This window comes from Myotis lucifugus, unplaced genomic scaffold (genome assembly GCF_000147115.1).
Source record: "Myotis lucifugus unplaced genomic scaffold, Myoluc2.0 scaffold_9, whole genome shotgun sequence".
Lineage (NCBI taxonomy): Eukaryota > Metazoa > Chordata > Mammalia > Chiroptera > Vespertilionidae > Myotis > Myotis lucifugus.
Genome location: NW_005871057.1, coordinates 3,552,969 through 3,580,245, shown reverse-complemented (window position 1 = coordinate 3,580,245; position 27,277 = coordinate 3,552,969). Strand labels below are relative to the sequence as shown.

General features: G+C 35.3%; 1 protein-coding gene across 1 annotated transcript in view; it reads left to right on the top strand.

Annotated features, from left to right (window-relative positions):
* Positions 1–14,760, top strand: part of PAWR (pro-apoptotic WT1 regulator) — a 43,583-nt gene extending 28,823 nt beyond the window's left edge. The window contains exons 4-6 of the mRNA XM_014451493.2: positions 6,678–6,825; positions 8,575–8,679; positions 11,260–14,760. Coding sequence (XP_014306979.2) covers positions 6,678–6,825; positions 8,575–8,679; positions 11,260–11,346 — 340 coding nt within the window. The 3' untranslated portion in view covers positions 11,347–14,760. The remainder of the gene's footprint in view (positions 1–6,677; positions 6,826–8,574; positions 8,680–11,259) is intronic.
* Positions 14,761–27,277: the final 12,517 nt, after the last annotated feature.

The window sequence follows — 27,277 nt, the reverse complement described above, 5'->3', positions numbered from 1 at the left end:
CCATTTTCTTTTGTGTATGTGTGGTGAGAAGACTTAATTTTAGATCTAGCCTCTTAGCACAGCGGTTCTCAACCTGTGGGTCGAGACCCCTTTGGCGGTCGAACGACCCTTTCACAGGGGTTGCCTAAGACCATCCTGCATATCAGATATTTACATTAGTCTTTTACAATGTTGTATTTAATAGCAACATAGCATACCATTAGATGTATATACCAACACTTATTGAACAGTCCATTTGTGTTACATGTGTAGATTTTTTCCAGTTTTTGATTAAAATACTTTAATATCTTTGTATCTAAATAATTGTACACAGTCTTGATTATTTCTTTAGGATAAATTCAGTATTGGCCAGTTTCATTGTTGGAAACAAGCAAAACAACTTTATTGTCTTCTTGTTCTGTGTATTTTTGCCAGAAATCACCTTCACTCCAATGACCTCAGTTACTATCTATAAATACTAGTATGCTGATGGGTTCAGATCATTAGCTCTATCCCTATATAACCAACAACTTTCAGATATCTACTTTTAGGTATCACAAAGGCATCCCAAACTCAGCATGTTCAAAAGTAAACTTGTGAAACTTGATGGATTTTAATAGTTGGCATAAAAATCCATCCACTCTTGCTCACGCCAGAAATCTGGGCATTGGTTAAAACCCTCTTTTTTTTTTTTTTTTAACTACTTCAGCTAAAACTAATCATTTATGCTGCCTTGTTAACTCCTGTGTATCTCCAGTACCAGCATACCAATCTCTTACATAGATGATGCAGTAGCCTCCAAACTGGCCTCCCTGTCTCCAGTTTTCTCATCTCCAATGCATTTTGTTAAAATGATTGTCACTTTTCTTGCTTTAATGGCTTCCCATGACCTTCAGATGATGTCTGTGCTAGTCTTCAAGGTAAAGTGATGTTCAGGATAATGTATAAAGCTTCTACTTATATTTACCATTTAATATAAAAAACATTAAGGCATTAGTACTTAATAGCTAGTACTGTGTATTACTCATTACCCTTGCTCTATATGTGAGGTGGTCATTTGGTCCTGGAGGTGTCCTGAGGGAAGCATGCTCTGTTTGTTCACTTTCTGAATGTTGCACAGTACTGCGATTCAAATTTTAAATGGATTTATGAATTATCTAGTTTAATACTTAGAAAATTTATAAGCCTGGGTGGAATTTAAGGAGAATATCAAATCAAGTATATAAGGACAAAGATGATCACATGTTTATTCAGCTGGCAAGATTCACAGAATCAGATCTATTTTAAAACAGCAAAAAATCTTTGTTTACTTTGGAATTTTTAGTGAAACTTTTAAAAATATTTAAATTTTTATTGTGAGGCCTCTCTTTCTGGTAGCATAACCATAAAATCAAATATGAAAATTGATCTTAGAACTAGCTCTTTGAATCTCTGTGACAAAGTATTAAAATAAGATTCTAAAAAGTGATGCAGCATTTTCAGTTATACTTTCATTAAACGTGTCATAGTTCGTATAGATAGGTGGAACAACAAATTGATGTTTCTCTCTCTCACCAATAAATAAATTACTTTTCAATGTTATGGTCAGGGTTTTGTGAAAACAAAATTTTGTGCCATAAAAAATTAAAATATAAACTTTAAGTTCTTTTCATCCCTTATGTTCTATTTTTGTGATACAGATAATATTTATTTTAATAATGTGATTATATTATAAATCACTGATTTATTTGTGTATAATGCATATTGCATATATTTATAACAATGAATATATAACATGTAATATATAGTCATATATAATATGGTTATATTGTAAATCATATTATAAGAAGAGTACATAAACAAACATTCATACCAACATGGGTATGTAGTGAATAAAATTTAGAGACCATAAGTTTAAATTCTTATAAAATGACTTTCAGGCTTTCCACTTTTTCAGTGTCATATCACTTCTCTTAAATAGGCCATATGCTCTTTGTTTCTAGATATTTGCACATTCTTAGTCCTCTTCTGAGTTTTAAACTTTCTCTAGCATAACTAGCACTTAAAGTGTGGTCCTTGAACTATTGGTCATTACCAGTCCATAGCTAGATAAGAACTTGAAGTAAATATTTAGAAGCTTGAATTGCATTTTGATATTGTCATCATATGCAACTGCATTATCAGTGGACTCTCTTTTGAACTGGATATTGACTAACCCAAGTCAATGGTGCATGCACAATTTTTTTTAAAATTTAATTTTTAGAGCAGTTTAAGGTTCACAGCAAAATTGAAGGGAAGATATAAAAATTTCCCACATGTCCTTTGCTCCCCCCCCACCACACACACAAATGCATAGCCTCCCCCATTATCAACATTCCCCAACAGAAAGGTACATATATTACAGTTGAACTTACATTGACACATAATCACCCAAAGTCCATGGATTACAATACGGTTCACTCTTGGTGTTGTACATTGGGTTTGGACAAATGTATAGATAACATGTATCCACTATTATAGTGTCATACAAAGTAGTTTCACTGCCCTAAAAATTTTCTGTGCTTCACCTATTTATCCCCCCCTTCAAACCCTCATTACCTCTTCCCTAACCCCTGGCAATTACTTACCGTTTTTACTCTATATAGTTTTGCTTTTTCTACCATGTAATGTAGTTGAAGTCTATTCTCTCTTTTTCTTACTTAGCCCATGTAGGATCCTGTTGGTTTTATTAATCTTTTAAAGAAAGAGCTTTTGGTTTTATTGATTTTTATATATTGGTTTCCTATTTATAATTTAACTAGAGGCCCGGTGCACGAAATTTGTGCATGGGGGAGTTGGGGGGGGGGTCCTTCAACCTGGCCTGCACCCTCTGGCAATCTGGGACCCCTTGGGGGATGTCCAACTGAAGGTTTAGGCCCGATCCCACAGGGATCCCTGTGGGATCGGGCCTAAACTGGCAGTCGGACATCCCTCTCAAAATCCGGGACTGCTGGCTCCTAACCCCTCTGCCTGCCTGCTTGATTGCCCCTAACCACTCGCCTGCCTGCCTGCCTGATCTCGCTTAACCACCTCTGCCTTGGCCCCTGCTGCTGTGGCTTCGTCCGAAAGGTCATTCGGCTGTCTGGTCTAATTAGCATATTATGCTTTTATTATTATAGATTGATTTCTACTCTAATTATTATTTCATTTTTCTACTTACTTTGGATTTAAATTTCTCTTTTCTAGTGTCCAAAGGTAGAAAATTACTTAGAATATTGATTTTAGACCTTTCTTCTTTTCTAATATATGCATTCTGTGCTATAAACTTCCCTCTAAGCATCCTACTGCTTTCACTGCATCCCACAAATTTTAAGTTGTGGGTTCATTTTCATTTAATTAAAAATATTTTATTTTATTTTATTTTTATTTTTTTAAATATATTTTATTGATTTTTTACAGAGAGGAAGGGAGAGAGATAGAGAGTTAGAAACATCGATGAGAGAGAAACATCGATCAGCTGCCTCCTGCACATCTCCTACTGGGGATGTGCCCGCAACCCAGGTACATGCCCTTGACCGGAATCGAACCTGGGACCTTTCAGTCCGCAGGCCGACGCTCTATCCACTGAGCCAAACCGGTTTCGGCAAATTAAAAATATTTTTAGAATTTCTCTTGAGGTTTCTTATTTGATCCACATGTAATTTAGAAGTGTGTTGTTTAATTTCCACATATTTTAAGATTTTCCAATTATCTTCGCTACTGATTTTAGTTTAATCCTACTGTGGCCTTAGAGCAGACATTGTATGATTTCTATTTTAAATTTGTGAAGATGTGTTTTATGGCCCAGAATATGGTTTCTCTTGATGAATGTTCCATGTGAGCTTGAGCAGTATATGTAGCCTGCTGTACATGTGTTATTTTTATATTAGTCATTTGTAACCCAAAATGTTTAAGAATTGAAGAAAATGTGAAGATTTATTTACTTAAAAAATCTTTTCAATTTCTGTGTTTGTTAGTATTATCTATATCCAGGGAGTAAAATTTTTAGTTTTTATTCTAATTTATTTAAGATAAAACAAGCTTTAATAGACTTTTTTTAAAAATAAGAAAAGATAGCCCTTTCTGAATGTGACAATAATAGTAAACCAAGTGATGATGATGGAAGTACTATAATTTCAAAGAGATACAGAACAACAGAGTCTGTACTCATTTTGTTGAAAGCATTGTCCTTCCTATACTGAATTCAGTGTTTAGCCTTAGTGGATGTGGAAGTGCTAAAACCACAGTGAATTATTTGCAGTGATGTACTGTCTACTAAAACAATAAAACCATCAAAATTTAAGTGGCACTTATAATAGGCATAACATAAATATATTCACAACCACAAATGCATTATTTGAACGAATATTATAGTTAAGAAGCTGACAGCCAGTCTTCAGGATTTCATATGTAATCATTAGTGCTCTGTGAATTTCTTTTAAACTCTCACTTCAGGTTATACACAAATGACAAGACAAAGATATTTGCTTACAGATGTTGAGTGAATCTGTAGCAAAGAAGGTAGTTTGTGTAATACTTTCCAGCAACACTATAGCTTGATAAATTTAGGACCAGTTTAGTGATAAAGAAAACAAATTCTTTAACAAATAAGATAGCAAAGGAATTTTTGTTATAATTTAATGAACACATTGACTTTTGCTAACATGACAGTGATATGAAGAATTTATTTTTTAACTTCCTTGCTGACAAGCACAACATGCTCTGAAGTATATAAAACTTTGAAGGGTTAACAAATCAACTGTGTTTTGAAGTTTGGCTTTCTTTTGTAGGAGTATGTTCTGATTATATAGAGACAGTGACAGGGAAAACATGCTGGAACTTGTGCCAGAATGTAAATTAATGTCCTGCTTGTTTCTCTGAGAAAGTCTTGCTATCTCAGCTGAACTAAGCAGTGTACTTGTTATATCAGCTAAATTAACAGTGGTTCACTAAACGTGTGAATTACTTGAACACTAATGCATTAAATTTGAGATTAAAAAAAGTAAATGATAATTTGGAAGCTGCACCAATCAACTGTTAATCATATGCTGAAGTAAAAAATAATGTTCAAAGGAAAATTTTCAGACAAAAGTATTTGAACTTTGGGATGAACTCATTGTTTTTGCAAGCTAAGACACCAGTTTGGTCCCCAGCTTTTAAAATATGTGAATTAGACTTATTTCTCTAATAGTTCTTATTTAGTAATCTTAGTCTTCCATGCAAGGGAGACATAAAATGTTTTCAATGTTATATAAGACCAAAGAACAAAAATGAATGGAAATTTTGGGGGAAAGTTCTACAAATTATGATGAGTTCCACAATATTTTAACAGTTATCAGTAAGTTGGTGATTTTAGTATTACACATTTGCATAATGTTCTATCAAAAGAAAACCCATGCATAAGAAATGAATAGATCAGGAATCCATTTTTTATCAAAAGCTATTTTAGATTTAACTTTAAATGATTGGAGCTGATTACTAATGAAGGACTGAAGACATTTTGAAAAGTGTCATTTTCTGCATTTGTGGTAAAGGTTGAAAATGAATATCCTGAGCTTGCCGAAGCTGTTTTAAAATCTCTTTTATTCTTATCAGCATACACCTGTGAAACTAGTTTTTCTGTTATGAGTGCTATTTAAACAAAACATACATGTAGTTTGGATATGCCTTACCCCTTGTGAGCAGCATAATCATCAGTCCAACCTAGTATAGGTAAGTTAACAAATATGGTCGCCAGCCTCCAGGAGAGCCCCTGGAAGCCCTGCCTCCTGGTATTTACACCTTGTGTAATCCCCTTGCACATTGCAACAGAGTTGATGTGCCAGAATGTCATTTCTGAGATTTGGGCAGAACAGATATGCAGTGTCTGTCTTGGTTGCTATGTCATTTTCTCTCTGGAAGACAGCTGGCATATGGTGAACAGCCCAATGGAGAGGCCCACATACTGAGGAACTGAGGCTTCTGGCCAGCAGCCAGTGAGACACTGAGGCCTTTTGCAATCAGACATGTGAATGAGCTTAGAGGCAAATTCTCCAGTCTAGTCAAGCCTTCAGGTGACAGTAGTGTGATAGCCTATTATTGCCTATGTGCATACTTCCAGTGAAAAATATGCAATCTTATGTAATTCTTTCCTTTTTTCTATTTATTCTAATTATATTTTTAAAATATAATTTTGTGGGTCAGAATCTAATAAAATATTTGGACTTGTATGGTCTCTTTTATTTTTCCAATAGTTCATTTTTACTTGATCTTTTATAAAAGTATTGGTCCATGATGGATTAGAATTGTTTTAAAAAATGAAAGCGATTCTCTATCACAGATAGTCTGCATTAATTCCCTGTCATAGTACCCTAACTTACCTTATTGTGATGATGGTCTTGCTTTGTTATAATTAGTTGTGATCTCTGTTAAGTTGAAGGGCAGAGTCTATGTCTGTGTTTTCTGTTACAGTATCCAGAACAGTGTCTTGTCCTTACCAGCTATCCAGGAGATACTGGTCAAAAGAATTAATGAGTGTTTTTCATTGTGTTGGAATAATTATTAACTTCTATAGTTATAAATAAGTTGATTACTATAACCAGGTGTTCTCAGGGAATGGTAATTGTTTATGGTGAATAGAAAATATTTTCAGCATTCTTCTTGCTGGGTATATTAGATGTTTTTTGAATATATATATATTTTTTATCTTTTTATTTTCATAGCACAACCACTGCCTCTGAAGAAGATATCTCAAGTAGATATCCCCGAACAGATAGAAGTGGGTTCAGCAGACATAATAGGGATGCAAATGCTTCAGGTAATTTGGTCTCAAGTAACACATTGGAAAAGAAAATTGAAGATCTCGAAAAGGTATGAGTTACAAATTATTTAAGGTTGATAGAATTAATATACTATTTGGAGTTCTTTTTTTAATTTGCATAGCAGTTAAGAGAGAAAAAAATTGAAATTTGTAGGGGAGCGACAGTGCTAAAAAAAAAGGGAAAAGAATAAGGGCACCCATGAAAGATATCATTGGTGTTATTGGTAATTTCCATGTATAGTCAACTAGCAGCTTTGCATCACTGTCTTACGTCTATTGTCTAGATGCACAGTGGCTAGGTTTACTTTCTGATTTCCTTAATATTTTCCTGTATCCGGTTCTGTTGATGTTACAACTTTTAGAAGCAGAGCCAATTCTTGTATTCCTTAATATTTAATGGCTACTCCCATCCTGCCAAGTGCTATCTTTAATATATTGAAAATAGTCTTTGCCTTTGAAATGGTTACAAGTTTTCCTGGCAGAATGCACTACTGTGTGTTTATTTTATTATCTGTACAGATGGTCATTTGTAGACTTTCTTCTGGGTTCTGAGTTAGAGCCCAGAGCCATATTTCGTGTTTGAAACAATTTTTAAATTTTCTTAAATTAAATTTATTGGAGTAACATTTGTTAATAAACACAAAGCAATATACAGATGATGTTTGAAACAATTTTAAGAATAAACCTATTTAGTAGTATCTTTGAGAACAATGCAAATGGATATTGGTATAAAGTTATCAGGTTCTATAGACAGTCAACCTCTAAAATTGATAATGGTACTGAATTACTTTCTGGTTATTGAAAATATGTTTTGTTTTGCTAAATTGAAATTATTACCTGTGATATAAAGATTATTTTTAGTAGAGTTTTAATTTGTAAAGTTGTTTCTTTTATAACATATTATTTTTAGTTCACATCTGAGCTTTCAAACTACTTTCTATAAATCTAAAGTTAAAACTTTAAGGAATACATAGTTCAGTAGGTTTCAAGGGGATTCTTCAGAAAGGTTTTGAAAGTTCCACAAGGGTTTGGATTGCCTTGTTAGTGGCTGGAAGCAATTGATTAAAGAGGCCGGCTGGCTGCTTTCGCTGAGGGTTAGCAGGAAAGAAACAAGTTCTGGGTGAGACCTTTTCAGTTCTGCTTCTCTTTTGCCCCCCAAGGTGGCTGACCTAGCCCAAGTCCCTGGTTTCTCTAAATAAGATTTCTTTGGAAAAGGTGTTACATCGTTTAAAAAGAAGCTTAAAAACCAGTAATCTATTTCAGTTTCTTCATTTTATCCATTGTCAGTTAACTAGCAGAGTTGGAAGTAAAACTGAGGGCCATTTTTTTTTTTTTTCTGTTTAGACTTTTCCATACAGCTTTCTCCTTTTCTTTTTAAAATAATTTATTTTTCAGTTACAATTGACATACAGTTGACATATATTAGTTTCAGGTGCATAACAAAGTAAATTTCTTAAACTATATTTTTAATAAATTTGAATTTCTTCAAACAGATATTATCGATCAAAATATTTTATTACTAATGGTGGTGATAAGCTAAAGAGGGGACTTTGAGTATTAGTATTTGTTAAAGACTTGTGTAAACATAGATTTAGTCAGAAACATATCTTACAACTCCTGTGTTCCTTTCATTCTCTGGTTCTTTTCTGGGATGGATTTTTCCTTCCCTCATCAAGTGGCAGGAAAATTCAGTAGAAATTTTCATATTATCTTCACCATATTTGGCAGATGTATGACACTTAAGATTATAAACCACCAATTACTTTCCAATTAATCAACTTTGTAATTATATTTACTAGGAAATATTAAGAGAAAGGCAAGAAAACTTAAGACTTGTGAGACTGATGCAAGATAAAGAGGAAATGATCGGAAAACTCAAAGAAGAAATTGACTTGTTAAATAGAGTGAGTATTTACACATTTGTTTCATCATTTCCTTTTTTTCTGGAAATTGGATGAAAATATATAGATATGAAGAAATTATTTAATTTCATTATTTGGTTGATTCTTTCATTAATGCCATTAATTTGTGGTAGTAAGAAATATCATTTCCTTCTGTAAATTTATTTCCTCTGTCTAATTATCAATTGTATTTACTTAACATTATTCTGTTGGAGATGGACTGATGAATGGATTGCTTTGTGTTTTGTTCATCTGGAGGTGAGAGGCAGCTTGGTCACCACTATACATAAAAGGCACAAAGTTTCCTCAATGAAGAACTGCAGTTACTATTTCCTTGCTATAGGACATTCCAAATTTCTTTGTATTTTCTCTACTTCTTTTTCTTCAAGTGTATGTATGCATTCTCAACTTTAGGTTAATAAGCTTTATCTGAAGATCTCTCTTATGAATATTTGTAGCTCTTTTTTTTCTTTTTAGCCCTTGAATTTACTTCCTGCTTAAGAAGCAGGTCTTAATGCTAGACGATACTTAGGTAATGGTAATGAGAAGAGATTCCATAGTTTTGCTTTTAGAAGAATTTAGATAGGATAGAGGAAGGAAATGTTTACCTTGCAAGCATGTCAAACTCGAGGCTGGCAGGCCACATGCCTCATTTATTTGAAGGAAGGCATGTGGCCCGCCAACTGCGAGTTTGACATGCTTGCTAGGAGAAAAAACATATTTCTAATCCAGTCTTAACTCTAACTATGAAAGAAGAGAAAATACAGTCTTCATTATGTGCAACATAACAAAGCTGAAAGGCATTAACTACAGGTTGTAGATGATGCTGCTGAAACTCAGTTTATCTTGCTCAAGGTCATGTGTAGTAATCACATAGTAATCAACTGAGCCAGTATTTGGCCTCAGGTATTCGAGAATCCTACTTCTAAACAATTTATTTCTTATAGGCTGTCTTTCATCTTGGTTCAGAACACAGGCATTAACTATTGGTTATGGACTATGATTTAATGAAATCTGCAAATATTTTTGGTGTTTATGATGTATTAGCACTGTGCATTAAAGGGAATAATAAAACATCTGCACTTTCAGAGCTTAAAATTCTAAATCTTATCTAAGTCTCAGTTGTAGTAATTCTAGGAATCGTGTATCTTTATTGTTGCTTTAAACAAATCTGTTTTTCAACATCACTCATGTAGTTTGTGAGTAAATGCAAATTCTGTTTTTGTACATTTTTAAAATTTTTATTTTTAAGAGAGGAAGGGAGGGAGACAGAAAAGTAGAAACATTGATAGGAGAGAGAAACATCAATCAGTTGCCTCCTGCACCCACCTGGACCGGGGATTGAACCCACAACCTGGGTATGTGCCCTGACTGGGAATTAGACCTGCTGCCTTTTGGTGAACGGGATGTATAACCAACTGAGCCACACCAGCCAGGGATGTTCTTGTACATTTTTAAATCATGGACCTAATTATCCAAAGACAGTATACTAAATTTATTAGAATGCTGTTCTCCAATAGCACATGTAATGATTGCTCCAAGTTTTAGTATTTTGAATTGCAAGGATAAATCTATAAATGTCTGCTTTCCAACCATCAGTAAATAGTCTGCCTTGAAATAATGTTTCTTCTAACTGAAACTTAGAGCAGATGGCCTTTGTATTTACCAAATGGTTTTATATAAGGCACTAGAATTACAATAGGGAACTTAGAGCTAGAACAGGGGTGGGCAAACTTTTTGACTCGAGGGCCACAGTGGGTTCTTAAACTGGACCGGAGGGCCGGAACAAAAGCATGGATGGAGTGTTTGTGTGAACTAATATAAATTCAAAGTAAACATCATTACATAAAAGGGTATGGTCTTTTTTTTTTTTTAGTTTTATTCATTTCAAACGGGCCGGAATGCCCGCGGGCCGTAGTTTGCCCACGGCTGAGCTAGAATAACATAACTTTAAAGCCAAAGGGTGATTACCTAGTTTAGTGGCTTTCAAATTTTTTTAAGCTCTAAAACCTTTCACTCAAACAAAATATCATAGAGAAGCTGGATCAACTCTGTCTGCCCCAGATCGCCTTTTCTGTTTGCCTCAGTTCTTGTCAGCTCCTCAGGTTCTCATCCCACAACATATACACTTTTAAAAGGTCACACAAAGTGGTAGGAGTATATCCAGAACTTGTACCTGTATCTTTTTGATGCCTAATTTGACACAAGGTTGCAGTGTGAGCCTCTGAACCTCATATTGCCCCAATATGTATTCTTTTTGTGGAATGGGGGATTTTTTTTTTAAATAAAAAATTAAGTTATTTGTAATAGTTAAAAATTGGAAGATTACAGTTAAAGAATTCTGGCTTCTCTTGAAAAACTGAAAGATCTGGCAAGAATTGGCTCATATTATCAATGAGAAGGAGTTGAGTAGTGTACGCTCCTTTAGGTGGCACATTTCTACCTAAAGTTGTTTTCAGAACTTGCCCTCATTTCCAGACTAACTGCTTATATGAATTACCTCTGAGTGTGTATTTTTTGAAGTGTTTTTATTTAGAACATTTTTAAAAACTCGCATACTATTTTCCTTTTTGTTTCCTTAAGGACCTAGATGATATTGAAGATGAGAATGAACAACTAAAGCAGGAGAATAAAACTCTGTTAAAAGTCGTTGGGCAACTGACAAGGTAGAAGATTCAGCCTCAGTGTGGAAAAAATATTTTAAAACTACTGATTGAATGTTACGGTTAATATGAGGACAATATTCCTGTGCTGCAATACATTAAGTATGTATATTTATTTCTGGAAAACAGTGGATGTTTATTTTGAAAACATTTCCTTTTCATTGTTAGTTTCAAAAAGTATCTACTTTTTATTTCACGAATAAGTAACATCTTTCGGTCATTAAAATTACAGGTTATGCCTCTTTGGTTTTGTGTGGTATTCAAATAATATATAGTTTAAAGTCACAACCATTTGAATATATTTTATCTATGGTAGTGCATTTTCTCCCTAAAGGAATATACATAGTCTTTGTTTACATGAATTCAAATTCTTCTGTGGAGTTACCTGCAAATGCCTTATTACTGGGGTGTGCAACCTTTTATGTGTAGGTGATTTACTCATAAAGGTCTTTGTCTGCTGTCTTTATTCTTTCAACTTAATCTAAGCAATTTAGAGTATATAGATAGAGTCGCACTATTTTGTATAACAGTCATCTTTAAAAAGGAAAGCTATTATAAAAAGTCACTTAATATCACATACTAACTAGTTGGTTAAATACAAAATTTAAGAGAATACTTGAATTGTGCTATAGTAAATTAAAATGTATTTTGTATTTGAATATTGAAAAAATTTAAAATCATGTTAACTTCTGAAGAACATAATGTTTGTAATTTTAATATAAAATTTCTTATGTAGGTACTACCTTGTTTAGTTTATAAGTGAACATGGGGTATTTAAAAAGTTGTTTATTCATCAAGCCTTGATAGAGTGTACGATTTTAGTGTATAAGAAAAAATTTCATATCTTTAATTATCATATACATTAAAATAAAAACCAAGATATTTATCCACACTAAAAACATTTATACATTACAAAAGAGTACATAAACAGAACTAGCATGGAAATATTTTTGCTTAATTTCTAACTTGGAGAATAACACTGACACAGTTGTTATCATATGTGAGACTTATTGCCTTACCTCAAATTTAAAGGATTTTCTTTCTACTATTAGATTTTTTAAAAATAATTATTTTAAAGAATTATACAAATTTTTTCTATTATCATTAGTATTTAGAGTTGTTTTATATTACATTTTCATGTTGAGTAAGGAAATGCCCTCCTTTAAAATAACATTAATATTAAGAAGTGTTAGTAGAGTCTCAATCTAATTAATATACATAAGTGGCTTGAACATAGTAAAATGTGTTTTAGGTACCCCACTGATTCTTTTTCCTTCATTTGCTTAGCCCCTTCATTACTCACTATTAGAAGAATAGGAAGAGTGAGACAGTTGGAAAAATTGTAGAGTAAATGATAAAATTCAGATGTTAAATTCTGAAACTCTTTGCAGTGGCCTAGATTGCCCCCCTAGCCTATACCCCTTTCCACTTCAGAAGTTTCAACCTTGGCTGATCATCAGAATCACTTGGGTTGCTTAAAAAATAATTTCCTGGCTGCAGTTTCTAGATAGTTTAGATTGAGACCCTTTTAAAGCTCACCCACTGTCTGATGATTCTGATCATAACGTAAGTTTGGAAACAGCTGCTGTTGCCTCTTTCCTTCTATACCTTCCACTGGGGACTCTGGAGTTAATATAATTTTAGCTACCAGCATTGTTTCCCCTTTTAGTTTATTTAATAACCTGGTCTCTGGGGAAGTTTTCATATGTCCATATATATTAACCAACAATTTCAATGTTAAATTACCAAACTTTGATACAGTGCAGAATTACTGCCCTAAAGGGCATCCTTTTCAGAGAATATTGCCCAGCGTGGGACAGTGATCCACTGTCCACATGTCAGGTGGTCTGCCAGGCTCAGTTACTGCCTTTGGCTTGAGGTACTCATCTCCCTTTACTTACCCTTAGGTGTGTGGCAGAAATATCGGTATTACCTAATTTCCCATGCACATTTTGGACATTGTGAAAATGCTGTCAGTATTTAGCCTTAAAATATGTTAAGTATACTGGTTTTTCAGTAAAAGAAGTATTTCTAATTTATTTAATCCATATGTAAGTAAAGGAATATTCCATTTCCCTTTTTAAAATTATACCACTAATTAATACTTCTAAAGACTGAGCAGTTTTAATTTTTTTTCCTTTTCTCAGTTTATTGGGAACATTTCTGACGATGATCTTTTACATAATGGTACCTAGTGCAAATGCATCACCTGAGTTCTTAGGCAAGGCTTTTTTCACATGCAGTTCTTCCTTAATATATATATATTTACTTCACATATAGATTTTTACACTGAATATTAAAAAATAAAGTAGGATCTGCTACAATATCCCTTTAAAACTTATAGAAATATTGAGATTTTGAAAAAGTAGCTTAAATACATGTGCACCATCTTAGAAAACTTGGCTGTTGTCAATAAAGTGCTAGTATTTGTGAAATTATTAGTCCCATTCAGAAGAACTATTTCTTATATTTCCTGGGAATTTGTGGCATAATAAAGCATATCCAAAGTTATAAAGTGTTTGTGATCTTATTTTCCAAACAGTATGATTATTAACTTTAAAATGAATACAACTGGCCTCCCTGATTTTCGACATGTATTAACTTGGGAATTGATTAAATAATCTGTTCATTATTAATATTATTGCACTACTGTTATCGTTAGAGGAAAAGGAAGATGTTAGGGGTGTGTTTCTAAGGGAATTTACTAAACATAGTAGATTAGCACTGTCACACTTGATCGTGTGGTTTAAAACATTGAAACTTAAGTATCGGGCAGATCCATGAAGCAATATATTCTTTTTTAAAATAACTTTTTAATTGTGGTAGAAGCAATGTATTCTTAAGGTCAAAAACCTACCTACCTCAATTATATGTGTTTTATGTTTTCTGGATTAATCTGGATTTTTATAATTAGAAATTAAGATGCAAGATTTTGCATCCACAAATACTTTGTTGAATATAATAGAAGTAAGTTATTAGACATAGCAATATGTTCAACACCTTAAGACGAAATAGGAAAGGCCTTGCATTTGATAATTGATCTGATGTCCTAGATAATACTCACATGTACAGTGATCGTCATCTGTCATCTTTGTATTTTTATGATCTTGAGTCTATGCCTAGTAAGTTCCATGCAATGTTGTCACTTAAATGCTCTTGTTAATCCATTACAAGATTCAGGCATATATTTCATCTTGTAGTATAAAAACCTAATACACCAGGTTTTCACTTGGGGGAGTATGTTGAATGAGAAAGAACTAGCATTCATGAATCTGAACTTAAAAATAACATGTTAGAGTCAGGGCTAAACATTCTGTTATTGTATCTGAACCACTCCTAATATGTAACAGTAACCTTCTTTTGTATTGGAATTATGCTCGCTAAATAAAGGACATCCCATGGACTAGGATTGTAATTTATATTACTTAGAACTTAGTAATACTTTTTCTTTTGTCATTCCATTAAACTGAAAGCGTAATATTAATTAAACAGTGAACATTTTGTTCATCGGGTGTCTCAATAAAAGGTACTCCCCCCTGTGCAAATAAGTTGTCGGTGATGTATAGAAATTGGTTGTTTTATTCTCAATATAAAGACTTGAACCATTACCCAAGAAAACCTAGGCCCGTAGTTTTTTATTTTGCTTAGCTAGAATCTCATATCATGTTCAAATCATATCCTCATCCCCAAAATAATCACGTGTCAGTATATAAGAAGACTATGGATGAGAGGGTTACATTAAATTTTCATAGCCATTCTTTCAGCAAGTATTTATTAGTCAACTGGGTATACAGTTACAGATATTACAGAAGTTATAAAAGAATGGACATGTGCCAGCCCTTCCATTTAGCAATGTACAGTCTATGTGGTGTGAGTCAGGAGCACAAAGTGCAATTTTAAGTAGCATTAACCAGTCTAATCTGAATAGTTCATTTGAAAGTACTTTTTGTATTTATTATTCAGCCATTGTCTTTTAGGTCTCGTTGTACCCTTTCATGTGCTGCAACATTTACTGAATGTTGGAATGAAAGACCTATTGGGAAGTATTGCACCATATTTCTTTTAGATAACTATGTATTACGAAAAGAAAATGTTAAAGGAATTTATAGTGGTACTGAAGTAAAAAGTAAAAAGACTTCAATGTATGTCAGATACACCAAACTGTTGATGTATTCAAACATGATTTTAAGTTAGTTTTTCTGTATACAGTGGGGCCTTGACTTACGAGTGTCCCGACTAACAAGTTTTTCAAGATACAAGCCATCTCTCGGCCAATGTTTTGCTTTGAGTTGCGAGCTAAAATTTGGGTTACGAGCCAGCTTCAGATACCCCACCGCTAGTTGGCGCAGCGAACGTCACAGTGAACGCCACAACATCAGCTCAGCATCACGTGTCTCACTCGGTGAAAATTGATTTGACATACGAGTAATTTGAGTTACGAGCTCCTCAAGGAGCGAATTAAACTCGTAAGTCAAGGCCCCACTGTATATTATTGATTACTGGTTTGTTTTAGGCATTTAAGTCTAACAAACAGTTGGCATATGGGCAGTCACTTTGGTAATAATAGAATGCTAGTGATGATCACTTGATGGACATTTATTACATGCCTGTTTTGTTTTTGTTTCCCCCTCTGGATACCTAATGTGTGTATATTACTTTTTTGGTGAACTTTTCTCTTGAAAGATTTGGCTGTGATATTCAGGGCTTTTTATTATTATGCTTTTCTTCTAAGTTTAAGTATTAGCTGGCTACTGCTACCAGAAAATACCATATGAAAGCTAAAATTTACTGTTGAAAAATCAGCTAATTTAGGTAATTCAAATATTTTTAGAAAAACATCTGGATAATTTATTGGCCCACTTAGTATTGTGTACCTCTATAAATTCCTTTCACAATTCCCATTGCATAGGTTTTCATTGTGGAGTAGTCAGCTTGATTCACTTTAATATGCTCAATAAAAAAAGTAAATTTTCATTTATTTTTAACACTGGTTATTTCCTTACTGTACTGTCAGTAAAATCCTGACCATGAATATTACTTTTGAAAGTAAATGCTAATATTCTAATTAACTTATGTGCTGAACTTAACTGCATACTGAAATAGTATGCAGTACATTAGAATTTTTATTTAGTATATTATAGAAGGTAAAATTTTCTAAAAACAAAAATATAGTTTGGATAAGATCTGACTACATTAATGGTGAGGCTCTTTGAATAACTGAAGACGTGTACACATGTTCAAGCTGACTGAACATTTTAATTATCTTTGTATTTTAAAACTACATGAGTAATTTCTTAATTCAAATAAGAACTGTTATCAACTACATCTGCTGGTGTTCAAAGAATCTCAGGTCCTTCATAGTTTGAAAAAGATAAATAGAGGTCTGAGAATGTAAAAATCCAGTCTTTGTTTTTTTAGTAAATGGTTTTCATAACTTTTTGCTAGTATGCCATTCTTCATACACCCTCACAAGCTAATCAGTCTTCTTTACTTCTAGAACTCTAAGTTAATCTTTTCAGTAATGTCATACATGTCTAACAAGTGAACAAGCATCCTTCAGTCAGAATGTGTAGATAATGTCTCAAGTCCTTTTATAAGAACATACTCCATTACTGGAGCGAGCCTACTGAAAACATTCGAAAGGTCTCTTAATCTTAATGGAAACTGGAGCCATTTATCTTAGACTTCATCAAATATCTTTTTTAAATTCTCGATTCACTCTATGTGTGCACACAATTCTATCAGTAGCTGTAAATGCCCACATATTTTCTTAATCTCTTGCTTCTAGTTTCTCTTTTCACCTCTGCAAGAGCTTACATTTTATTCCTGGTCAACTTCTTGGAAAGAATTTATGTAATGTTGGACCTTTATGTTAAAGAGATGGATAAAAGATATAATATCTTTTACAATCCATTAATTTTATTTTGATTTTTTAACCAGATAAGGTTTAAAAGGAAGCTAAAAATGAAACTTCCCTATTAATACTGGATCAAATGTACAATTTTACTTGCACTTTCAAAAAATTTCTGTGACTGAATAAAGATGCCTTTAAAAGGAAAAAGCTCACTATTTTAGTTTTATGGAAGCAAACTAAGAAAAATTAATAGAAAGGTATCTGATTTCTTTTTATTATTTTTAGTACAAAAGTATAAACAAAACTATCAAAGACACAGGAAATCCCATTTGAAGAACCTTCAAATCACTTTTGGTAAGAATACATTCATTTGATAAAATGTTAAAGTTGAACATTTATTGGCTTTTCATAGATTGAAAGTTTCATGTACAAATGATTCAGGACAGTGAAAAACGTCACTAATTTATAGTAAAACTATGCAAATAACTTTCATATTAGCTGTAATATTTACTATTTAAGATAGTGAATCAGTGAAAATTATAATGAACACTTCAGAAATGCTCATTGATGATCATAGGAGACTGAAAAGTGCCTCATTTCTTATAACCCTTTTAAGATCAATATACCTTAAGAAGTACAGCTAAGCATAACAAATCAGTTAACAATTTGAATGTAACTTTAACCCTACTTAATTATAGCATAGAAACGTTCAGTAGTGCCAGGCATTGTGTTCAGTGGTTTAAATGCCTGGCACTACTGAATATTTAAATATTGTTTTTATTTGATTCTTTAGAAATTATGCAAGGTACAGATGGGAAGGGTCATTTGCCCAAGGTTACAAAGCAATGCATTGTTCTGCCTTTTGCTATGATATACTCACTCTTACGACATAACTAGAGGCCCGATGCACAAAATTCGTGCAAGAGTAGGTCTTCCTTCCCCCGGCTGCCGGCACTGGCTTCTCTCTAGCACCCGGGGCCCCGGGCTGGCTTCCCTCCAGCCCTGGCTTCATCCGGAAGGACGTCTAGTCTAATTAGCATATTACCCTTTTATTATTATAGATAGATCATTGTCCTACTAAATATTTTGCCAGTGGTTCTCAAAGTGTGGTCCCCATACTAGTAGCTTTGGCTCCACTTACAAACCTATTAGAAATACAAATTCTTGGGCCCCACCCAACACCTGAATGAGGTGAGGCCCAGCAATCTATGTTTAAACAAGCCCTTTAAGTGTTTCTGATGCAGGTCAAAGCTTGCAAATTTACATTATGCATTTTTATTTTTAAGCAAAGGTTTTCCTTTTTCTTTTTGGACATCATATGAATAATATAACATGAACTAGTAAAAACAAAGTGATCTTTTTGTTGTTGCTTACATTGCAAAAGGCTGTTTGTACCAGGAGAAGCCGCAGCATGATGTTGGCAGTTTGACACAAACCCATTAGTTTAGTATTATCTCCGGAACGCAAATGAATTCTTAAGTTTAAGAGACTGTGGAATGAAATCCTTGTTTTTCTGTTAAGACCTATCTCTGAAGGTTTTTGGTAACAGTAATGCATTTTTTTACATTTTAAAACTTTATTGAAACAAATAAATGAATGTTTCATCAATTATAGTTTGTTTGTTTGATTTTGCATCTATGGACACTGGGGAGGTCCATGGGGAGAGTAAAATCTTTAAATCATTTTTTAAATATGAGGAGATAGTCAAATAAGCTACCTTTTAGTCTTTAAAAACTTTAGAGCAGCCGAAACCGGTTTGGCTCAGTGGATAGAGCGTCGGCCTGCAGACTGAAAGGTCCCAGGTTCGATTCCGGTCAAGGGCATGTACCTGGGTTGCGGGCACATCCCCAGTAGGAGATGTGCAGGAGGCAGCTGATCGATGTTTTTCTCTCATCGATGTTTCTAACTATCTCTCTCCCTTCCTCTCTGTAAAAAATCAATAAAATATATTAAAAAATAAAAACTTTAGAGCAGGTTTATTACAGAATTATTATGAAGATACTACGGAGTACTTGAATAACCTCACAGCCAGTTTACCGTTATTAACATCTCACATTAGCATGGTGCATTTGTCATAGTTTAACCAATATGGGTACATTATTATTACTGAAGTCCATACTTGATTCAGGTTTCCTCAGTTACTCCCTACTGTCCTTTTCTTGTTCTAGGGTCCAATCAAAGATACCACGTCTCCATACCGTCCTCTTTGGTCAGTTTCTTAGACTTTCCTCGTTTTTGATGACCTTGATAGTTTTGAAGATTACTAGTTAGGTATTTTCCAATTCTTACTAAGAACATTTTCAGATATACACAAAAGAATAGAAAATATCCATATCTTGCCAATCTTAGTTTAGCCCTCTTTGTTTTTTTTGTGTGTTTTTTTTTAAATATATTTTATTGATTGTTTACAGAGAGGAAGGGAGAGAGAGAGAAATTTAGAAACATCTATGAGAGAGAAACATCGATCAGCTGCCTCCTGCACATCTCCTACTGGGGATGTGCCCGCAACCCAGGTACATGCCCTTGACCGGAATCGAACCTGGGACCCTTCAGTCCGCAGGCCGACGCTCTATCCACTGAGCCAAACCGGTTTCGGCAGCCCTCTTTGTTTTTTTCTTTCTTTCTTTCTTTCTTTCTTTCTTTCTTTCTTTCTTTCTTTCTTTCTTTCTTTCTTTCTTTTTCTGGGATAAAGTTAAATTCCAATCATTCTATCATTTAACCAGTAAATACTTGTTAAAGGACTTAAAAATAACCACACTATGTATTATCATACCTAACAAATTTAATGCTAATTTCTTCCTATCTGTTTAGTTCAATTTCTCCTGAGAAACAGGCCTGCAGGAAATGTATTGGGAGAACACACCTGTGAGGAACAATGGGGTAGGAGGGCGGGGCGGTTGGAAGACCTCAGTTCAGGTCTGACTGATGTGAAGGAGAGAGGGACGGAGGGTGGTTGAGCAGGAAGTCTTCATCCACAGAACAGCTCAGAGTTTTTAGCAAGACCGTCAAAGTCCTGCGGCCAAAAGTGCAAGCTCTCAGGAGCCCCACATCTTACAGGAATGGGCTTGCCTTTGTATTCCTGCTCTGCTCCTTTGTTGGCAGGGAGCAGCCAGTGGGAAGCAGCTGCAGCTGTCAGTTAAGCAGGTGTGGGAGACTGGAGAGGCTCATCTTCATGGCTGCCACAGCATGTCACACCCGTGTTCAAATTTCCCCAGATACCTCAAAATGCCCTCGTACTGCTCACTTAAATAAAGATCCAAATAAGAGTCATTCATTACATTTGTTTAATATGTCTCTTAAGTCTTTTTTTAACCTATAAGTACACACAACCCTAGTTTTTATGCCATTTTTCAAAGTGAAGAAACGATTATTCTGTAGAATTTCCTACATTTTGCATTTGAATGATTATATCTTTATGGTTTAACTTATCCATCCCTCCTGCTCCCCATTTTCTGTAAATTGTTAATTAGATGTAGAGGCTTTATTAGATTTAATATTTCATAGGTGTTTGTACTTCAAGTTGAATCACATCTGAAGGTATATAATGTCTGGTTGTCTCTCACTTGTTTTTTTAAGTCCTCACCCTAGGATATGTGGTTTTTTAAAATTGATTTAGAAAGAGAGGAAAGGGGAGAGAAACATTTATCAGTTACCTCCCATACTCAGCCCAGCTGGGGATCGAACCCGCAACCCAGATATGTGCCCCAACCAGGAATCAAACCCACAACCTTTTGGTATACGGGATGATGCTCCAGCCAATTGAGCAATCAGGGCTGATTGTCTCACTTTCAGTGATGTTAAGATTGATTAACAGATTCAGATGCTATTAGCTTGATTACTCTATTTTAAAGTTCCCTATCATTTATGTAATGGTTTGTGTGTGTGTGTGTCTTTTTTTAATACTGATTTCAGAGAGGAAGGGAGAAGGAGAGAGAGATAGAAACATCAATGATAAGAGAGAATCATTGATTGGCTGCCTTCTGCACGCCCCCCACTGGGGATTGAGCCCGAAACCCGGGCATGTGCCCTTGGCCGTAATCAACCCTGGGACCCTTTAGTCTGCAGGCCGATGCTGTATCCACTGAGCCAAACCAGCTAGGGCTATGTGATGGTTTTAACAAACATTGATAATTATTGCCAAGATCCAATACAGTGGGGCCTTGACTTACAAGTTTAATTCATTCCGAGACCGAGCTCGTTAAGAAGCTCATTAACTCAAATTACTCTGTCAACTCAATGCAAAAAATCGGCCGAGAGACAGCTGGTATCTCAAAAAACTCATTAGTCGGAACACTCGTAAGTCAAGGCCCCACTGTATATCATTAGGTATTGAAAGTGATAGTTTTCTAATTCTATCCGTCTATTTACATTAGTAGTTGGAATTCTTTAAAGGGAGACTTTTCTTCATCAATTACTTAGTTTCCCTAAGACACAAGAAGATAAGATCATGTTGATTCTTTCCCTTTATTTACCAACTTTGCAATAATGGACCAGAGCCCAAGCAAACTCCAAAGGTAAGTCATTTGTTTGTTTTATGTATTTAATTTGTTTTAATCCATTGCAGTCATTATTTTTTATGTCCAAATTGTCCCAGATTTGGCCATTGGGAAGCCCCTTCCAAGTTAGGCCTGTGTCTGTCCTTTTGGTCTTCGATAGCTTCCTTGTTTTCTGGCCCAAGGAGTCCAGTCTTGTCTTGTACATTTCCTTTTCAGGACCTGGAATCAAGAGCTACCTTTCTTTGTAGAAAATTAAAAGCCTTAACAACCATCTAAGTGATCAGATGCTATAAAAACCAGAGGGCCTTATAAAGCTCTTCTTAGTAAAAGCCAACATTTCTAATTACTACCTTTATTGGAAAATGTAAGAAGACAAATCTACTTGTTCTTTGCCATTCTCATTTATTTTCTCACTTATTTTCTGTGCAAATGGTAGGCAGTGCTTAGATATATCTTCTGTGTTTTTTAAAAATTTAAATCTGGTTATGCCTGTTGAGAAACTCGGGAAGTTGGTTATAAAAGTCAGGATTTTATTTTATTTTATTTTTTAGTAAATCACTTTAAAGTGGTGTTCAAAATGTAGTTATATAGCTGTTATTGAGTTGGATGAGAAAAGACATCAGAGCTCATGTAGTAAGATAATTATGCTAAATTCATAATAAGAAACGAGGTGCCCAGATTGTAGTCTCTGCTCCCACCCATTAAAATTCACAGTATGGGTTTTAATAAAGACTACACACTTCCATCCCTAGTTATATCTGAATGAGGGTCTATGTAGAGGTTCCACCCATTGGTAAGTTTTATAGCTGATTGTGAGGCAGTCCAGGTCTCCTCACAGTCCTGGTTGTGAAGAGGAGGACGAGGAGGAGTGTTAGATGATAGCTCAAGGCACGTTGTGAAGTTGCCCTATGACTGGTTGGACCAGAGTTCCTGCAGTGGTTAGAATAAAGCCCAGTTGCTGGCAGCCATTTCAAAGGGGACCACCTGATGATATCAGCAAAAACCTTGTCTCTACTCCCGACACATCCAGAAAGAGGACAATCTTTTCTTCCAGAATACAAAAACCAGCCTTAGCTTAGAATTCTTGTATTTTGTATCTTACATTGGTTCACAAATATACATTATATACTACTTTATGCTAGGCTCAGTAAAAAGACAAATCCTATCCCTACACCATTGTATTATTTGTTGCCCAATAAAAGAGTGTTGGCATAGGGTTGAGGATGGTAACTTCGCAGACTGTCCTTTGGCCCTTTCCAAAAGATATGAGAATTGAAATTCACTTACCTGTTGAAGAGATAGTAGCCCCAATATGTGTCATAGGCTATAGTTTGTGTTATAAACATCATGCTGAATGGTCTAATGTTTGGAAAAGACAGACTTATTTTTCCTAATCTTGAAGTTGGGAGTGATTGAGGATTTAGAGCCTAAATTCATATTTTCATTTAATTTGTCATATGAATTTTATTTTTGCCCCAAAATATGTTCTTAATGGCAGTGCTACTGTCCTCGGTTAGGGTCAGGGCCCCACGTTTTCTAGTACATTCTGATCATCTGAAGCATTTGCAATTATTCAGTTTCTGTGCTTAATTTTATAATGGATTTCCAAATAGTGTGTTTCTGTAGCTCATAAAATTCTCAGTCACCCATGGTTAAATAAAAATATTTGTTCCTGTGTTTTTCTTTCCTTCTAAGTCTGCAATTGAGGTGGAACTAAGTACAGTGTGCTTTGCAAGCTTTCGATATCTGGTTACTTGGGAAACACTCCCCCTGTGGCGAAATCATCATCACCCATTTACCTTTTTTTTGGTAATTGAGTGGTCAGGACACTTTATTCTTCTGTGATTCTTGCCTAAAAATGTATTTTGTTTGGGAAAGACATGTGGAGGATTTAGACCCAGTTTTGAGGATTTGCCCCTTATAAACTTAGACTAGCATTTAGCCTTTTATATTTAGTTTTAAAGAACTCTTACAGATAAATGGGTAAGAGCTATTTCCCTTCCCAGGGTATGAGAAGGTTCTCTTACTTGGTCTCAAATGGGTTTACAACATCTTCCTGACTAACTTAAAAAGCTGACTGTGTAGATGGGGAAGTAAGAGCGAGAGAGATGTTTTATTTACTCTGAGGTCACACTTGATATAAATGGAAGCAGATATCTTGCCAGTACCTGAAAAGTGAGGTGTCTGACCACTAATGAGATTGGTCTGCCACAGGTCTAATTAAAGGGAAGGTTAGAGATAACCAAATACCATAAAACCATAAGCTATAGGTAGTTATAAAAATTATTTTTGGAATGGAGAGTTGAAATTAACTTTGATCCTTGCCTCTTTAGAACATGATTTCAATTCAGTTGGAGGCAGTGTGTAAGGGTGATAGTCTGCCCCTACATCAGAATCACCTGGAAACCTTAGGGATTTCAGATGAATCAGGCTGCCTCTGTTCCCAAAACGCTTACATGTGGTTAAAAGAATAGACAGCGTGCACAAGCAGATTAATTCCTTAAAGGCCAGAGGGAGACTCTTTAGGACCCTAGGATTTAAGGTGAGCTTTGAAGGAATTGGGGAGGGAGGGAGGGAGGGAGGGTTGTATCAGTTACAGTCAGTAATATTTAGAATATATTCAACATCTGACGAGCCGTGGTATTACAGCTGAGGGCTGCAAGGCTCTTTTTCACATCATAGTGTAATGGTGTGGTGGCTTCCAAGTTAGACCCACTTGAGCACTAATTTCCAAGTTAGAGCTATTTGAATTCAGATCCTGGCTGGACCCTTCAGTTTAAACTGTGTGACCTAGGACGGGTTGCCTTGTGATTTCCTCATCTGCAACCAGGACAAAAGAGTGCCTAACTTAGTTGGGTTATTGTGGAAAATAACTGAGATAATGCATGTAAAACGTGTGACACAATGCTGATTTATAGCTATGATGGGCGAAGAATTAAAATGATGCACCTTGCCCTAACCGGTTTGGCTCAGTGGATAGAGCGTCAGCCTGTGGACTGAAAGGTCCCAGGTTCGATTCCGGTCAAGGACATGTACCTTGGTTGCAGGCACATCCCCAGTAGGGAGTGTGCAAGAGGCAGCTGATCGATGTTTCTCTCTCATCCATGTTTCTAACTCTCTATCCCTCTCCCTTCCTTTCTGTAAAAAATCAATAAAATATTTTAAAAAAAGAATTACTAAAAAAAAAAAAATGATGCACCTTTTTGCCCTGGCTGAGTGGCTCAGTTCATTGAGCGTCATCCCGTGCACCAAAAGGTGGCAGGTTTGATTCCCCATCAGGGCACAAACCCAGGTTGTGGGTTCAATTCCCGGTTGGGGTGTGTGCAGGTTGCAACCGATCGATGTTTCACTCTCACACCTTTCTCTCTCCCTCTCTCTTCCTCTTTCTCTAAAATAATTATTATATGCATGTTGTCAGGTGAGGATTAAAATAAAGATGCATCTTTCATAGTGTGATTTGTACCAATGAGGAAATTGAGAAGATTATAATGCTTGTCTTGCTTCCCTGAAATTAAAAGAAAAGGTTATCAGGGGCGCTTTGTATAAGTAATAAAACCACTATCTCATCTTATATTTCTGCTTTTCTAGGGAGCTTGGCTGTCCTTTGAGGTCCAACTGAAGCAAGTCAGAACTCTTTCCTAAAAAAGAGTGCAGTATGTGTTGATGCAAATGTAATGTAATCTCTGTAGTCCCTGGTAAACTGTGACTACTCAGGAAACAGCAAAGTTTTGGGTAAAGCAAAACATCTTTTACAAAGAAAGGCCTTCTTGAGTTTGTTTACTTCAGAAGCTCAAAATACTTCCCAGTTAGGTCTGTCTTACTCTCAAATCCCCTGGCTCAACCTGGGCCTGTGTTCCTATGAAGAAATGTCTGTGCCCAAACTCCTGAACAAATATATAGTCTCTGGCAGTGCCATTAACCAAGGTGATAGGGGAACTGAACAAACGGTGAATCAGCTTGAGTTCACAAAGGCTGGCAACGAGTCCCTTTCTGTGCTCCACTTGTTTTCTCAGAGTCCCTGACCACTAGTGGCCCGGATGTCCTGACAGCAGAGCACAGGAAGCATATCGAAGCCAAGGGCTGTTTGTCTCCTGACCTGCTCCGGTGTAACCACAAGCAGTTTCTGTTGATTTGAGTACTATAGGGCAGCAAAACAGAGGATGGCAATTATAGGTGTTGGTACTAGGGGGTGACTTTTCTATTGCTGTGGCAGACTGCCACAGTGGTATTTGAAAGGGCTCAAACAAAACGTTTTCCTCCCGAGTTGCGCAAGGTTGAAAGTAATGTTTGTCTAATGACCTAGAAAAAAGCATCTTAACTGGCATGTGGACATTTTATTTGTCCAGTTATATGTATTAATTGAAATTGCACACACAGCCTAATTCCTGTTGTTGTATTTCCTCCTCAGATATTACATTGTACATTCTTATACCTTACCTGTCAGCTTAGACAAGGGTGATTTACTTGTCATTATGTAAAATGTATGGAATATAAGAAAGGGGTAAAGTTTAATCTCTATTTTAAATAAGTTCAGAAATAGTAGCGTTTTCCCCCATGAGTGGGATTGATGAAAAAAGTTAAATTTGGCAATAGACTTTCCAACTGAAAATATTTGGGACTTCAGTTTAAATTGGTGGGGGTAATATAGGCGTAAGGAGATAGATGGATTTTCTTGATGGCAAACTGAGCTACTAAACAGAGAGAAACAGATTAAAATGGTACATTTTAAAATATATTCCCCATTTAAAAAGATTGAGTGTAGTCACCCTGGCCAGTGTGGCTCAGTTGGTTGGGTGTCATCTCATGCACCAAAAGGTTTCCAGTTTGTTTCCCGGTCAGGGCACATGCCCAGGTTGCAGGCTCCATCCTAGATATGGGATGTGTGGGAGGCAGCTGATTGATGAATGGTCTGCTCTTGCATTGATGTTTCACTCTCTCCCTCTCCCTCTCTAAAAACCAATAAAAATATTTTTAAAATATTCAGTTTACAAAGAAAAGAGCTCTTCCTAAAATACTGAATTGCTATCTCTAGAAATAAAACTAGGGTATCCCTTGTCTAGATTTGTACCCTTCAGTACCATGTTGGTTGGGGGAAGCTTTTCCAGTGCTGACAGGCGGTGATACAGAATGACTGACATTAGGTATCTATGTGCATTTCCTTCTGACAGCCCATGGAGGTTTTCAAATACCTGTTGAATATAAGAATGAATGAATGAGTGAATCAGAGGCGTTGGTTGCTACTTTGGCCTAACCCTGACTGTTATCTATTGTAAGTTCTGTGACCTTTAGCAAGCCACTTTCCCTATGGCTCTGTTTCCTTGTCTGTAAAGTGGATTTAATAACACCTACCACATGAAGTACTTAATACATGTTTATTAAATACCTGAATTAATCACTGGACCCAATTCAGATATACTGAGTCCAATATTCTAGGGTCTGGGGATTTGCCCTTTTTTGCAAAAGCTACTGGTGAACCTTACGCACCCAGAGTTTGAAAACCACTCATTTATTTATTTTTATTTTTAAACAAAACTTTATTGTTGAAAGTATTACATATGTCCCCCTTTTTCCCCATTGACCCCTTCCAG